At 38.5% G+C, this 17036-nt stretch overlaps 1 protein-coding gene across 5 annotated transcripts in view; it reads left to right on the top strand.

Annotated features, from left to right (window-relative positions):
• The window catches only part of PCLO (piccolo presynaptic cytomatrix protein), a 1384288-nt gene that overhangs the window by 683955 nt on the left and 683297 nt on the right, over window positions 1-17036 (top strand). For all 5 annotated transcript variants that reach the window (XM_085652900.1, XM_085652897.1, XM_085652899.1 and 2 more), the window contains exon 7: window positions 11066-13241. In XM_085652900.1, the coding sequence (XP_085509026.1) occupies window positions 11066-13241 (2176 nt within the window). The remainder of the gene's footprint in view (window positions 1-11065; window positions 13242-17036) is intronic.

The following is a 17036-nucleotide window of genomic DNA, read 5'->3' as shown; positions in this document are numbered from 1 at the left end:
TACTTAGTTTTTGAACAGGGGAGTTGCTCCGCTTTCCTGAATCCATCTCCTCGCCCGCGCACGTCTCTGCTTCCACCTCTGCATCACCCTGCTTGTTCTGTCTCTGCCGTTGCTGCCGTTGCTGCCGGGTCGACTCCGAGTCTACCGGCCCTGTTGCTCCCTGTAGTACAGTCGGTACCTGGGAATCCGCGGGCTCCAAGACCTTCTCTGCGAACAATTCCTTGACCGACGGCTGTCTAAGAGTCGGGTCCTTTCCTGGAGCACCTCCTTTGAACGTGACAATCTCCTCGCTAACGCCGCCATTCGCCACCCCTGCATCTGTCGGTTTCAGATCCTTGTGAAGCAGCGAGGACGGGCGGCCGGCGAACAACGAAACCTCCTTGCCTTTCTCCTTTACAGAGTTACCTTTTCCTTTTCCATCAGCTGCTGGAGGGTGTGAGCGCTTAACTGCCCCGATGTCTCTCGCGGATTTGGATGCTTTGGGAGGCATCTTCCTTTCGAATCTCCCCAGCCGGTTCTCACGTCGGAAAGGGAGCAGTCCGCTGCCGAGTACTGCCCTAGTCTTAGAGACCCACCGAAGAGCCAAAATCTCGAGACTCAGGTAGGAGAGTTTTATTTTGTTATTCATACCAACATTCTTGTAGTTTATCTTCTTTTCCCCTTGTTGTGGGCATTTCAAGGAGGGTGGTTACGGAGCGACTGTATACTGCAGTCAGTCGGTGGCCATCTTGCCCTCATTCATTTTATCGACCTCTGATGTTTGAAAGCCTGAGTGGACCCGCCGGGATTTGAGCCTATGACCATGAGATTGAACTCAGGGCCCTGCAGTGGACACATTAGTCCACAGAGCCACCAGACCCATCTAATTGCCTCTTAAAAATTCAATTACACATTTAAAATTGCAAACTATATTTAAAAAAAGTAAATTTTACTAATATTATAAGATATATATATCGTTAGAGGAATCCAGCCAAACGCCATACGCCTGCCTCTTGCTGTCGGTGCCTTCCGTGGCGGACAAACCACAAACTTTTGAAAACAGTCTTTCAATTACGAAAGAAGGCGGCACACCAGAGTTTCCAACCGGGAAGGTTTATTGTGCAAAAAGAACGACTCCTTTTAGCCTGTCGGTTTTCGTCAGGTTCAAAGGTCACAACGTAAAGATGCTGTTAAATACACGCCGTATCAACCATGGAAACAGAAAACATACTGGCTTCGAATGCTGCTTGCTCCGCATTCGTGAAACATAATGATAATGATAATTGTTTAAATTACATTTCATAAAACGACCACAAATTTGATGGTAGCATAATTCTCTACATGATAAATAAATGAATTATGTAGTGTCGGACAATAAAATGATTTACAATAGAAACTGAAGAAATCCTCGTTTCTAAAAAATTGTCAGCACATCCAGGTATTGATAAACTTATTTGATAAAATAAAATAAACTTATCATAACAGTATCAAAATTAATGATAAAGCAGCATGATCATATTGATGGTGAATAAATACGGGACCTTAATCAAATGGATGCAAAAATAATTGCAAAATTAATAAAGGCCACATCGTAAACACATTAATAGAATAATGTCCATAGAGATAAAACAAACATAAACAGAGCTAGAACTATGCAAATAACAGATTCTAGTGCAGGAGGATAAAAATACCATGGGATGCTATCAAATCAAACCAATGACGCTATATGTCTGTCAATAATGAACAAAATTAGATTGCAAACGCCATTCAACTCAGCAGTCCAATCCTTGTTGTTTATAATATATAAATAAATAAATCTGAACAGTAAAATACTGCAAGGAACGACAAACAAACATCCCTTATGGACAAAACATATGATAATGGCCACGCGGCCTACCTCCAAAACCTATTTATGTACAAACTCTATGGACAGACACGTATAGTATGATCATGGTCAAGTGGCCTACTTCCAATGCCTATTAGTGTGTAAACAGTAAATAGATATATAGTAGTCCATAAATCTACCCAAGGATAATAGGAATGGTCATGTAATTGAAATAACAGCAGCAGGTCAGACCAAATGTGCCATAGATACAAAGTGATAAGTGAACAATTAAAAGGAAAAGGGGAGCAGGGTAAAGTACATTGTGAATTATAGTTCAAATTCTATTGAAAAATTCAATTGAAATAATCCCAGTTTATACCAAAAGGTGAAGGAACCGAATGATCCCGACCACCTAGAAAAGATTATTAAAAGGTGCTATAAATAGATATCTGCACCAAATGGGGTCTATCCAATCATTATTCATGAGCCACTGCCCAAGATGCACCAATAACTTCAAATGTGGAAAAACAGGGAGATGTAAAGTGACAACACCTGTGTACCCTAAATAAAACAATAAATGTCTTAACACTAACTTATGTATATACAGAATGCAACTAGGGAAAGAGATAGAGCGCTGAGGATACCAGAGGGGCAATAGCCTACTATACCCCTATATGTGTTGCTAGTTCCTCCTCCTTATTCATGCCAAAGGGGGACCTTGTAGTAAGGTCAATGATGTATTGTGACTCAAGAATACGTAATTGTTTTTCCCGGTCACCCCCTCTGATGTTTTTCATGATACGTTCAAGTCCCATGTAGCTTAGGAGCTGATTATTGTTGTTGTAGAGATTATAAAAATGTCTCGCAACAGGATAGTTGAAGTCTTGATTTTTTTATTGCTCTTAAATGCTCCAAAATGCGTTTTTTCACTGGCAGTTTTGTGCTGCCTATGTAGCGAGAGCCACACGGACATTGTAGGCAGTAAATTACAAAATCAGTCGTACATTTGATAAATTTAGATATCAATCTCTCTTTTCCATTTGATGTGGTGAACATTTTGCAGCTATGGCTATTGGAGCATGCTTTGCAGGCATTAGATTTGAAAAAACCCTTACTCCTATTCAGCCAGGTGGTGGGGACTTCAGTTTGTTAATGTTAATGTTAATGTTAATGTTAATGTCATTTATAGAGCGCAACAAATACCCGGAAGTGTGCTGGCGCTTCTCGATTCTCTAAGACTGGCAGGAAACAATAAAAGGAGGCAGACTACTCTTTGGAAAAGAGCCACGTTTTTAATTCCTTACGAAAGGGTAAAAGCTCGGTGAAAGATCTCAAATGGAGAGGTAATTCATTCCAAGCTTTCGCTGTGCCATAGATAAAACTTTTGCCTCCCCAACGGGCTTTCTTTATACGAGGCACCCAAACCAGGTTGGCCTCTTCAGAGCGCAAGTGTCTGCCTGGAACGTACCAGCGCAGTCTTTGCTGAAGAAACTCTGGACCTATGCCATGTAAGGCCTTAAAGGCCAGGCATAGTACTTTAAATTGTACACGGCTTTTAACTGGAAGCCAGTGTAAAGCTTTCCTCTCTTTGGATACGGAACAGGGAATAGAAGAGTCCATAAGTAATCTAACTGCTGCATTTTGCAGTATCTGCAGTTTTTTTAATCCTTTTAGTTGCATATTCAGGTAGAGTCCATTACAGTAATCCAATCTAGACATTACCGTGGCACCAACTACAATTTGTCTACTGTCCTTAGGCAATAAGGGCAGGACTTTTCTCAGCATTTTAATGGTATAGCTGATTTTAGAGGCTAGTGCATTTACTTGCGGTCCTAAGGTCAATTTATCATCTAGTATGATCCCCAGGTTCTTAACCTTTCTAGTTGGCACCGGGGCTTTCCCCATTTGGTCTGGCCACCAGGAAGGAGTCCAAAAGCTGGTGTTGTTCTCAAACAATATGACTTCAGTTTTCTCTGAGTTTAGTTTGAGACAATTGTTTGCCATCCAGTTGTCTACTGCTAGCATACACTCTTGAAAACGACCTTCCACATCAGCCTCGCACTCCGGTGTCAGAGATACCACAATTTGAGTGTCGTCGGCATATGATGTGAGGCCGAAACCAAAGGTGTCTATAATTGGGGCCAGTGCACTAACATAAATATTAAAAAGAGTCGGACTAAGTGAGGACCCTTGCGGGACCCCACAAGGCAATGAAAAGGGGTTGGACTGAAAATCTCCGAGGGCAACAATCTGTTTCCTGTCCTCGAGGAATGACCTTAGGAGTTCCCAGGCCTTCCCCTGAATGCCACAGGTGTTTAGACGGTTCAACAGTATGGAATGGTGAACCGTATCAAATAATAACTGTTAACCAATTTATCCCTAAAGGAAGGTGCTCTCTTTTATTTTACTGTAGGGGAGTTACCCACTACCTTGCCAATCACAGAATCTGATTGAATCAGGCCCCAATGTTTTCTCATTATGTATCTCATTTTGTTGTCTCTGGCATTGTACATAGTGATCATTCTTGGAGTAGTAGACGATTGTTCAATTTTGTCAATCACATTAGTTTTGAATAGAACATCTTTCTGATCAGTATCTTTTAGTTTTGCCGCTGCTTCTATCAAAGCTTTCTTAGGATAACCTCTAAGTTTGAATCTATCCAGCATATGATCTTGTTCCTTACTAAAACCTGGATTGGTACTACAATTTCTACGGGCACGCAATAGTTCGCCATATGGTATGCTATTAAGCAGAGTTTTGGGATGATGGCTACGTGCATGCACTGTACTATTGCCAGCTGTTTCCTTTCTGAAAAGATTGGTTACCAATTCATCATCTTGGACTGTTACATGTATGTCAAGAAAGTCATATTCTAATTCACTGATGGTGTGTGTGAATATAAGATTTAAATCATTGTTGGATAAACTCTGTATAAATCTTATAGCTTCTTCCTTGCTCCCGTCCCAGATAATGAAAAGGTCATCAATATAACGCAGCCATAATGGCACATGACTCGTGAACAATTCATTGTCATCAGTCCATACCACCTGCTCCTCCCACCAGCCCAGGAATAAATTTGCTAGGCTGGGGGCAAAGCAGGTTTCCATGGCTGTACCTGTTTTTTGGCGATATAATATATAAAAATATAATTTTTAAAACAATGATGAACCCGTTGTTACACTTTTGCCATGCCGTTGCGTCACTTTTTGTGAGGCTGCAGAAGCATAAATAATGCTCCATATTGCACCATATTTACAAAGTGATGCATCAGGTATAATGTATGTAGGGTGGGTGTTCCCCTGAAAAAAGCCTCGTAGAAGTGGCACAGTGAAATCTTTCAGATTTCACTGTGTTACTTCTAGGATGCTACTGTGTCACAACCTTATGCCTGCCTCACAGCAGGCATAAGGTTTATGCAGTGCAATGGGAATAGGCTTCCCCCATGCATTGCTGGAGCTGCATCATGCTTACGACAACTCCAGCAATACGTGGGTTTCACGCTGACAGATACGTCAGGATTCCTGACGTATCTGCCATTCCGTGCGACATGGTGCGCCATACAACAAATGCGGCACATCCATCATGTCGCAAGGAGGGCTCACTGAAAAGTGTTGCATCGCTGCTTTCTCACATCGATGCAACACTTTTCATAAATGACGCCCTTATTGTTAAAGACTGTATGTATAAAATGCCCACTGCCAAAAACACATTTTTAAACTTTGTGAAGGACTCCTATCTTTAATATGGGCACATTTTAAGGTTTCTTTTCTCACAAAACAGCTAGTGCATGACTATCAAATTGTCCTTCTCTATTCCTGAACAAAAGATTCACCGGCTCCTTTTAGGAAGCCTAGTTTTATACCACACACACACACACACCGAAGTGCAACATTTGGGCTCACTCCTCAAAAAAAAATTGTTAACATTGTGAAAGATTCCAATAATTAAATTAGGCACATTCTGAGGTTTTTATTCCCATGAAAAAGACAGCTGTATGTCAGCCCAAGTGACTTTCTCTAATCTTACATTATGAGCATACCAGATCAGTTCAGGAATACAGTTTGTAAGACTCTTGTATATGCTTGCCCTTCAAATAACGAGACCATAAACACTGATAAAGTCTTTTGTAGCTGACATGGGCACTTTTGAGAATGTTTAAGCCTTGTTTAAGAATTTCTATTTTACACTCCAAATATAAAAGGCTGAACAAATAGATGTTTCAACTTTGTATAGACCTTGGAAGGAACAAAGGTTGAGTGGTAGCTCCAGGATTCAAACATATGAGAGAGTGATCAAACACATATCCCTCTAGTGGATTAATTCATTTAAAAAGCCAACAGACTAATACGATCTGTATGCGTTCTTCAACATACCTATCATTACACACATCACTGTGGAGACTTGAATATGACTGTAATCACACATTAGCACTGTGGAGACTTAAACATTACTATAATCGCACAATATCTCTGTGAGGACTTTTACACTACTATAATCACGCACTATAAATGTGTGCTATCCCTGTGCATCCCATTAATCACACGCTATCTCTGTAGGGACCTGGGTATGTCTATATTCACACACTATCTCTGTGGGGACCTGGGCATGTCTGTAATCACACACATTCTCTTTGTCAACCGTGGTAATTCTATAGTCACACAACATCTCTGTGGGGACCTCGACATCTCTATAATCACACACTATCTCTGTAGAGACCTAGGCATGTCTATAATCACACACTATCTCTATGGGGACCTGGACATCTCTATAATCACACACTATCTCTGTGGGGACCTGGGCATGTCTATAATCACACACTATCTCTGTGGGGACTTGGACATCTCTATAATCAAACAGTATCTTTGTGGGGACCTGGGCATGTCTATAATCACACACTATCTCTGTGGGGACCTGAGCATGTCTATAATCACACACATTCTCTTTGTCAACTGTGGTAATATTATAGTCACAAACCATCTCTGTGGGGACTTGAATATTCCTGTAATTACACACAAGCTCTGTTTTGGCTTGAGCTTCATCAGCTTTGCATTCTCTGTATGGGGCTTTGTGAATACTGATAAGTAGTAACATTAGACTTTTGGTCTAAGTTTACATTGTTGAAACTGAAAAGTAGAAAAGTTTGATTTTTTTTGTCTAAGTTTACCATTGTGAATCGGGCCCTATTTTAATGAGGACTGAAACACAATCATCTTCATGCACTATATCTGTGGGACTTAAACATCGCCATAAAAACACACTATCTTTGTGGGGCTTGAAAAAAACTATAATAAAATACTAACTTTGTGGGGACTTGAACATCACTATAAAAACATATCATCTCTGTGGGGACTTAGGCATTTCTGTAATTAAACGCAAGCTCTGTTTCGGCTTGAAGCACCAGGGATGCCATGAGGCACACGGTTAAGACTGCTTTGCATATAGCTGGGTCTGAACTGGGGTGGAAAAGTGAACTAAAGAACAATGATGGATTCAACCCAGATCTGTGACTGGGGGTGAGTGGCTGAAACGTTTCAACACTCCATCCATAATCTCCTTGTGTGTGCTTTGTTCGCCCTAAGTTGGCAGAGTATGCCCAGACGTGGGTCCCTTCCTCACTTTGCCACTGGATTCTAGCTAGCCTGACTAATGAGGGGGTGTTACCTGAAACATGTCCCAGGATGCTTATTTCCGGTGCAGGGAAGACCTGGCTTGGCAGTTCGGGCTGGACTGTTCCCATGAGGCACAGGGTCAAGACTGATTTTCATATAGCTGGGTCTGAGCTGGGGTGAGGAAGTGAGCTAAAGAATGATGATGGATTAAACCCAGATCTGTGACTGAGGTGAGTGAGTGAAACGTTTCAGCACTCCGTCCATCATCTCCTTGTGTTTGCTTCGACTTGAACATCATCAGCTTCACATTCTCTGTATGGGGCTTTGTGAATACTGAAAAGTAGTAAAGTTAGACTTTTGGTCTAAATTTACCTTTGTGAATACTGGAAAAAGTAGTAAAGTTAGACTTTTTGTCTAAGTTTACCTTTGTGAATTGGGCCCTATTTTAATGAGGACTTAAACACAATCACCTTCATGCACTATCTCTGTGGGGACTTAAACATCGCTATAATAACACACTTTTGTGGGGACTTGAACAACACTGTAATAATACACTATATTTGTGGGGACTTGAACATCACTATAATAACACACCATCTCTGTGGGAATTTGAACATCTCTATGATAACACACTATCTCTGTGGGGACTTACACATCGCTATAATAACATACCATCTCTGTGGGGACTTGAGCATTCCTATAATTACACACAACCTCTGTGTGGACTTGAACATCATTAGCTTCACACTCTTTATAATGGGATATAAGCTTTGAATGTACACACTATTTCTATGAAGGCTTAAACACAATGATCTTCACCCACTATCCATGTCGGGACTTGAACATCTATTTTGGCAAAAATGTAAGCAGCTAATCAAGCTCTGGGTTCAACTTGACCAACTTCCTTTGTTCCATATGTTAATTTCTTATGTGTTAGTTTACTCATCTCCTAAGAGTGTAAGCACTAATACATAGGTTAAATACAGCTTAAAGTCTCTTTCTATAAGCACGATATGATATGTTCTGGCACATTAACATAATCTGTCTTTATGTATACCCCTAGTATATATGCAGCAATTCATATATGAATATATTATAATGTTGTTTGTGTATATTGTTGATAAAATAAACATTTAGCCATGTGCCTTAGACTGTATTCAATCACAAATAGTGTTACGGACTAGGTCCCCACAAGGATGGTAGCACGTGTTCAAGTCCCCACAAGGATGGTGCTGTGCGCGCGATTAAATAACAATATATTTGCAAATTTGAAGCAGGATCCTGTATCATGAATTTTTTCTTAACATTTTTCTGTTATTAGTGTGTTGTATAAACATTGGAAAAGGTTAGTCCCCACAAGGCAGGTATTCACACATAGTCCCCACAAGGATGGTAACACGTGTATGTGTGTGTGTGTGTGTGGGAGTGGGTGTGTGTGTGTGTGTGTGTCTGAGAGCAAGAAAGATAGGCTAAATGCTGGCTTGAGTCACTGATGTGTTGTGCTGTGATAGACGGGGACTGTAGTTTTATCCTTCAATTTGTAGAAGGTAGTACTGTACAGTTTTAAATCATTCAAGTGCTGGATAAGAATTCTACTTAGGTCTGCCCAAATGCACAACAACCACCACAAACAACCTTAGGCAGGAAGTAGAAAACATGGTGTTCTCTCACCCATACTTGTGAAAACGTTTATTCTGCTTAATTTTCATGTTCCCAAAATATATTTATTTCTAATCTCATACACATCATGTTAGAAATGCTTCTTACCCTGGCAATTTACTTTCTTCATTGGTTAATGATATGTCGTATACACAATAATTAAAACGTAGTTCTACAGATATTTGAATTTAGACTGTTTAATTGATATTAAGATTTCCTGCCAGTGCATCCAAAGTCTGTGAAATTGCAATGTGCTTAGATGGAGGGTATTTGGACAAGAGACCGAAAAATAAAAAAGGAGAAAGATAGCTAAATTAAAAAAAAAATTGAAAAAGGGAGGAAAAAGAACCTGCAAGAGTGAGATTCGGAAACATAAAATGTAAGACAATAGAGGCATGGGGTGGAATAGGCAACATGGGAATCACCAACCCTGGCATTTATCCACCATTAACACCTTTTTGCTTCTTTCGTCTAAGCCTGAACACCAGCAGTCCTACCGTACACTACAGCTATTCCATCACCATGCTAAAGAATCACAGGAAAATTACACAAAGTGATATACTTTTTAAATGTATTATGCTCTATGGACCTGATTAACAGACATGTTCTAATAATCTTCATACTGCGCAAAATTGGAAAAACACATGAGATAGTGTAAAACATGTGTGGGATTTCACATGTATCTGCATTCAACCATCTTCAGAATAAATGTGCATAATAAGTGCATGTGTGAGCTAGTCCTGGGTTGGGCACGGTACAGTCAGGTGGATGCCTCATTCATAGAACAATCTTCTCCAGATTCACTTTGCTCTGCATGAACCTAGGTTTAGTGCAAGACTCCCACAAGAGAAGACTTAATAGATATGGCCAGTTAGCTCCTACATGCTTTGCAGGCTTGAGTACACCAATGCTTATGCCAGGAATGAGTGTTGGTCTACATGATGCAAATCCTTTCTGTAAATTGTAGCTATAAATAAAATCTTGCGTGGGCCACTCAGGGAAGATTTCATTCCTAAACTAAATGTGATTGCTGACAGATGCAAGTGTCCTGCTATCATCCCACACAAGAAGCACATTGTGCGTTATGAGCGGTAGAGAAGTATAGGCAAGCCTGGTATTTTTTTTCATATAGGGCTGGGCTAAAACAGGCTGCATCACGCTTGTTCTGTTAACCCACTGTGCAGTCAATTAATCTGGACCAGCATGACTCCATGGAGCAGCAAGTTGATTTATACAGATTTGCCAGTCTGGAACAAGATACTTTGATCGTGTTCATGATGTAACACAATTAAATATGTATGTGCATACAGGCCGTGATTAAGACCTGTTCAGGTTGAAACTCATTGCGGAATAAATGTTATCCAAAAGTGAAGTGTTGTGTGCAAACCTTTCTTGCCTCATCGATTTGTGAGGCTAGTTTTCTACAAATTCATGAACGGTACACACACCTGGAATGTCGCACCAGCCTGATGTATGGCTGGGTGTGCTTTGCAGAACAGATTTGAAAAAACTAAAATATCTGTTATTGGCTACAAAAATAAATTATATTAATGTAAAGTAGAGCTAAAGACTCATCTAATGATATTCAGGATCACTTGAACGTCAGTTACAGTCTTTTGAAATTTTGTATTGTAGCATTAAAATCGTCTGCCTTAGTCAGCACCCCAGTAGATCTCCGCAGTTAATGTCATATTCAACAGCAAATCTTATTTTGATAATTACTACTTAAAAACTATCCATCGGGCTGAAGTGTAATATTTGCTATCCCATGTCTAGCAATAGAAATCTGTGTATGGCAGATTTTTCAGGCGCATTGTTTTTCATGTTTATGCAGGCTTTGTGCTGAACTGCAGTGTCTAATTAAATAGCGTTGCAGTTGTAGGTGGGGAAATGCCCGTCAGCACTGCATAGTAAATAGTAAGTACAGAATATTTAAATGCTAACCTTATTGAAAAATGTGTGATCTAATCTTTTATGTTTTACTTTGTTTTAGACTAAAACTGCCCAAGGTGGATCACAAAAGAAGGTTAAAAGGACACTTCCTAATCCTCCTCCAGAAGAAGCTACAACAGGAACGCAGTCAGCATATGGAACTGTGGGCTCACTTTCTCGTAGAAGAATCGGCAGAACCAACACAATGGCACGAGCAAAGATTCTCCAGGATATTGACAGAGAACTGGATCTGGTAGAACGAGAGTCCTCCAAGCTCAGAAAAAAGCAAGCAGAGTTGGATGAAGAAGAAAAAGAGATAGATGCTAAATTGAGGTACTTGGAAATGGGAATCAATAGGAGGAAAGAAGCATTACTGAAGGAAAGAGAAAAAAGAGAAAGGGCATACCTTCAAGGGGTTGCAGAAGACCGTGACTACATGTCAGATAGTGAAGTTCACAATGTCCGCCCCACAAGACTGGATACTCAGCATGGCCTAGAAAGACCGCGAACAGCTCCTCAAACTGACTTTACCCAATACATGCCACCACAGACCCAATCAGAGAGTCAGTTTGTGCCCCCTACCTCTCCCTACACACAGTACCAATATACATCTTCTGCTTTACCCACTCAAGCACCAACACAGTACACACAACAATCTCATTATCAACAGCCTTTGTATCATCAACATGTCTCCCTCTACCAGACACAGCCCACTTTTCAAGCAGTGCCAACTATCTCGTACACATCACAGGTTCAACCTTCAACCATTCAGCAGCCTTCTTACCAACATCCATCACAACTAATTATGATGCAACAGAAACCAAGGCAAACTACTGTAGATATGGAACCAAAAATTACATCAAACTATGAGGTAATCAGGAATCAGCCTCTTATTATTGCGCCTGTTTCTGATGGTTCTTATTCCACTATGGGAAACAAATACAGTACGTTGGATCTAAGGATGGGGTTGGATGAAAGAAGCAGCATGGCGAGCAGTCCAATGTCTAGTATTTCTGGAGACTCATTCTACTCAGATTTAGATCACCATTCCTCTAGAAATTATGTACTTATTGATGATATTGGGGAGCTGACAAAGGGGTCATCTTCACTGAATTCTGTTTTTAACCTTCATGAAAAAGACCTTGTGAAAGCAGATCACCTTCTCAGAAATGTAGAGTCACATAGAACCCCTGAAGTGACAGACTTCTTAGCTCCATTACAAGCACCATCCAGACATCATACATATGGAAAAACTGAGGAAGACTCTATGGAGGATCCTTATGAATTAAAACTCCTTAAACATCAGATTAAACAGGAGTTTCGTCGAGGAACAGAAAATCTTGATCCACTTACTGGACTTTCTCAATATTATCCTTCTGATAGTATGTCTAGGCATTTTCCTAAGGCTGAAAAATATAGCATAAGCAGACTTACTCTTGAGAAACAAGCTGCAAAGCAGCTGCCACCAGCAATAATTTACCAAAAACAATCAAAGCACAAAAAACCTTTGATAGACCCTAAGCTTTCTAAGTTTTCACCAATTCAGGAAAGCCATGATCTTGAATCTGAATACGCAAGCTACCTTTCTTCGAGTACTTCTTCAATTCCTGGTATTTCTTCGCGGGCAAGGCTTCTTCAAGATGATATCACATTTGGCCTCAGAAAAAACATAACTGATCAACAGAAGTATTTAGGTCCTACAATGACTTCTCTTGGATCATGTCTTGGAACATCACTTAGTCCAACAATGAGATCTACGTTACAGGATGAGGTTGACAAGCCCTATAACAGTGGTAGTAGATCAAGGCCATCTTCTAGACCTTCATCAGTTTATGGACTTGATTTGTCAATAAAAAGAGACCTTTCAAGCTCTTCCTTAAGACTAAAAGCCCCAGAATCTGAAGCATTAGATATTTCTTTTAGCCATGTTGCACCTTCTGGTAGGACAAAGCCATCAAGTTTACCAATCAGCCAAAGCAGAGGAAGAATTCCAATAGTAGCACAAAACTCTGAGGAAGAAAGTCCGTTGAGTCCAGTTGGCCAACCAATGGGGATGGCCCGAGCTGCTGCTGGACCATTACCACCAATATCAGCAGATACCAGAGACCAGTTTGGATCAAGCCATTCACTGCCCGAGGTTCAGCAACATATGAGGGAAGAATCACGGACTCGAGGCTATGAACGAGATATAGCATTCATCATGGATGATTTCCAGCATGCCATGTCGGACAGTGAAGGTAAACTAGGTGTCAGACTGTTGTGTCACTATCATAATGCAATTCCTCTTTTCTACGCATGTGTCTAATTTGTTCACATTCTGTAAAAAAAACTTTGTGTTTTTCAGTGCATCTTGTGTATTTTATTATTTTCTTTTCAAACTAATTTGAGTCAGCTTGCATGTGTCTGTATTCATATTCTTTATAGCTGCCTTTATCTATTTTTTGTTTGTAAATGTGTCTCTATATTTAAATGTGAGATCTTAATGAGTTAATATGTGAGCTACATATTTCCTTTAAGTATGCCCTGTTTATTGAGTACCCATAATGGGGTTTTTAATATTAGTGCATTTTCTAGAATAGAGTAGTCAGATCTAAACTACAAGGCATCTTCTCCTGTAGAACGACAATTGTGTTTCATGTTGCCTTTTTACCCAGTATTTTCTAAAATAAATGATAATGGTGCATCAAAGGTTAGATAGCTAAAAGATTACCACTATGTTCCATTATACAACAAACTACACCTCATAAATAGTCATATATGCAGTATACATTTTACCAGCCAGACATTTCAGATTTTATTCTTGATACAATGATACCCCAATATATGACTATTTTAATCATTTTAATGTCTATTTTTATAGATAAATATTTTGTAAAACTATGTTACTGTTTAGAGAGTATTCACTAAGGAATACAGAAAAATGCATTCACGGTATATAGTATATGTTTTAACTTTTCTGTTACATTCATACCCTAGAATCTTGTCTTCTGCAAGTTAAGCAAAAAGTATACACAATGATTTCAAACAATTAAAATAATTTTTTTTTGCAATTAACAGAGAAGAACTTCCACAAACCAATTCTAGACTGATATTAAATTGTCAATATTTAAATTACATAAGAACATATAAAAGTGGAGTTATAACTCCACATTGTTCTAACAAATATATCAAATATTACCTATTTAAATAAGGAATGCACTAACAAAAAGGTCCTTTTTAAAGTATGGTACTTATTATTTCTGTAGTTCAGGTTATAATTTTCAGTTTGCAAATGTGTTTATTTTATGTACTTTTTAATTTCCATTTCTGTATTTGTTATAGAAAACGCCACTGCATGTGCTACTATGTCTGTAACTGAAAATTGCATTAAAATAAAATCTGCATGACTGTCCAAGATGTGTTTTATCCCCTCTGTGCAAAGTAGCTGAAAACAAAAAGTGACCCAAGTCTTTGAAATTGTGCTTATTTTTTTGCTTTCAATATATATACATTTATCTTAATTTTATCAGTAGTGAGTATACTTTTAATGGTGTTTTTATTGTACATATGTTGTACATTGACATTCTTCTGATGGAAATGACGTTACACTATCATTGAATGTATTACTAACATTGTGGAATGATGCCATGTAATTACCTTAGCCATAGTTTCTAATGAACTCCAGGCCTAATTTAGATCTTGGCGGTGGGGAATGTTCCATCACAAATGTGATGGAGATCGCGTCTGCTGTATTACGATCCCATTATATTCCATGGAGATTGTAATACAGCGGACGGGATATCTGACACGTTTGTGACCGAGTATTCCATCCACCGAAATCTAAATAAGGCCCTATGTTAGACTGAAAAGGTAAATTAAAGATTGCAATGCAGTTAACCCATTTGTGTGTGTGTGATAGTGTGTGTGTTATGTACGTATTTGTGTAATAAATGTATGTATACACACATACATAGAAATGTGTTTGTGTGTTAAGCTAAACATAACACGTCCACATAACACATCCACCACATGAACACACAGATGTATATATGTTATGCATCTGTGTGTGTGTGTATATATATATATATATATATATATAAATATATATATAAAAAAACATGCACACAATTGCTTGTTTTTTAATTCTTTTACGTATATGTGTTTCATTTATATTTTTAGATAATGTCATATAGATGTAATGATGTAGATAATGTAGAATAACAAATACCAACTGTAGCAAGTAGCATTGTTTATGGACCATCAACATCATCTCAGTTATAGTTATAAAACTCTTTACTTTTGTTGATTTGGTTTCTTATTTATTTTTCTGCTGAATTACCACAATCTCATCATTTAAATCAAGAAGGGAACATAAAACCCTTCAATTGATTACCTGTTAATAATAAGTAATATGAGGTTACACTTTGCACTGCTTTAAATGTTATGCCCAACTGTTGCAGATCAAAACCCAGTTATTCACCCCAGTTATATTACTTAGTGGTGTAAAACGCATTTTTACCAATACACCATATACACACATGAATGTTCTACAAGAAAAGCAGGCTGTATACTCATGTACACACTTTTTGCCACTACATTGGAATCAAATTTCACTTGTGAGATTTACCACACCTCCCCATATGTGCCTTTGAAACCCCATTTTAAAGCTCAATATTTTACTGATTTGTTCTCTGTGGTCGGGCTTTGTTCACGTTGAAAGTGATTCAGGTCTGTTAACTTTGTCTTTTGTGGCGAACCAGCATCTAAGATAATATTTCTGGTTTATCCTCAGTGACAGGAAATCATATCTTACAGATTTAACTAAAATGATCTCTTTAATGTTACATCATATTTCGTCAGTTTCAATCCACACCATCTCTGTTCAGCATTAGCTGATCAGGCACAAAATGACACCACCATTTGTCTTCTAAAAACAGTCTGCTCAATTAACACTCCAGTGTGTTTTACAATTCATTCCTTTATGAGTGGGACTGTAGCAAGTGTTCTCCAATTGTTTTTTCTATACTCAGTTGCTTCACCAAATGATATTTTTCATGCCTCACATCCACTCATGCCCTCTTTCTTTTTTATGCTACTGTACTTAGTTAACTAAATGAACTCAATAGCCTCCAGTCTCATTCTCTCTATTGTCAATTTCATCAATCCATATTGTTCTCCACTTTCTTCCACTTGCCTTATTTTGCAGGACCTGTTATATGAACCTATCACCACTTTGAAATGAAAAAAGTCAGAAGGAGTACAAAGCACATTCTTTGATGATCATACGCACACTCAAAATAAAAATCCTTCCATGGTCATACTAACTATTCTTTAGATTGTCCATATAATTAAATCTTAAAGTATAAAATAGGTTTTTTAAACAACATAGTAACATTTAATAAGGACTGGGTAGTGTATTTTGCAAAGCCCGGATGTTATGCCTATACTGTTAAATAAACAGTGACAAGTGAGTGCATATTGCACAATGAAGTAGTAATTTGCCCGGCCTAGTGTAAATAGCTATTTTATCAGGTACATTTGCAAGTTCTATCATAATTCACTGCAAGTGCATATTTATACATACCTTTCATAATATCCTGACTAGTTTAATGGGGATATGCATTGAAAAACAGTTATGTCAGTCATTTAGTTAATGTTTTAAAGAATCTCTCTTTGAAGCATAGCATTGGAATTCCATATAAATGTGTTCTTCTACACATGTTGCAATTTAATGGAGTTTGTACTTACAATAAAAAATAACTTTCTGGTTGCATTTTATGATCAATTTCAAGTACCCATAATAAAGTGCAAGAAATATATATATGGATTTTGATCTGTAATAAAGATTTAGGAAAAGTAGCCCTTTTATAGTGATGTTTGTAGTATAAGGATCAATGTCATTAATTTTAATATATCAAATTGACTTATATACGAACACCAATTATACATATTCATTTTTATTACTCAGGCATAAATCAATTCATCAAGAAGAGCCTTTTAATCTCCTCTTATATAAACTGTAAATATCTTTCTGTTGCGTACTTCAGCAACGT

This window comes from Triturus cristatus, chromosome 4_1, assembly GCF_964204655.1.
Source record: "Triturus cristatus chromosome 4_1, aTriCri1.1, whole genome shotgun sequence".
NCBI classification, from domain to species: domain Eukaryota; kingdom Metazoa; phylum Chordata; class Amphibia; order Caudata; family Salamandridae; genus Triturus; species Triturus cristatus.
The sequence above is the reverse complement of the archived record's forward strand: the minus strand, read 5'-3'. Positions and strand labels throughout refer to the sequence as shown.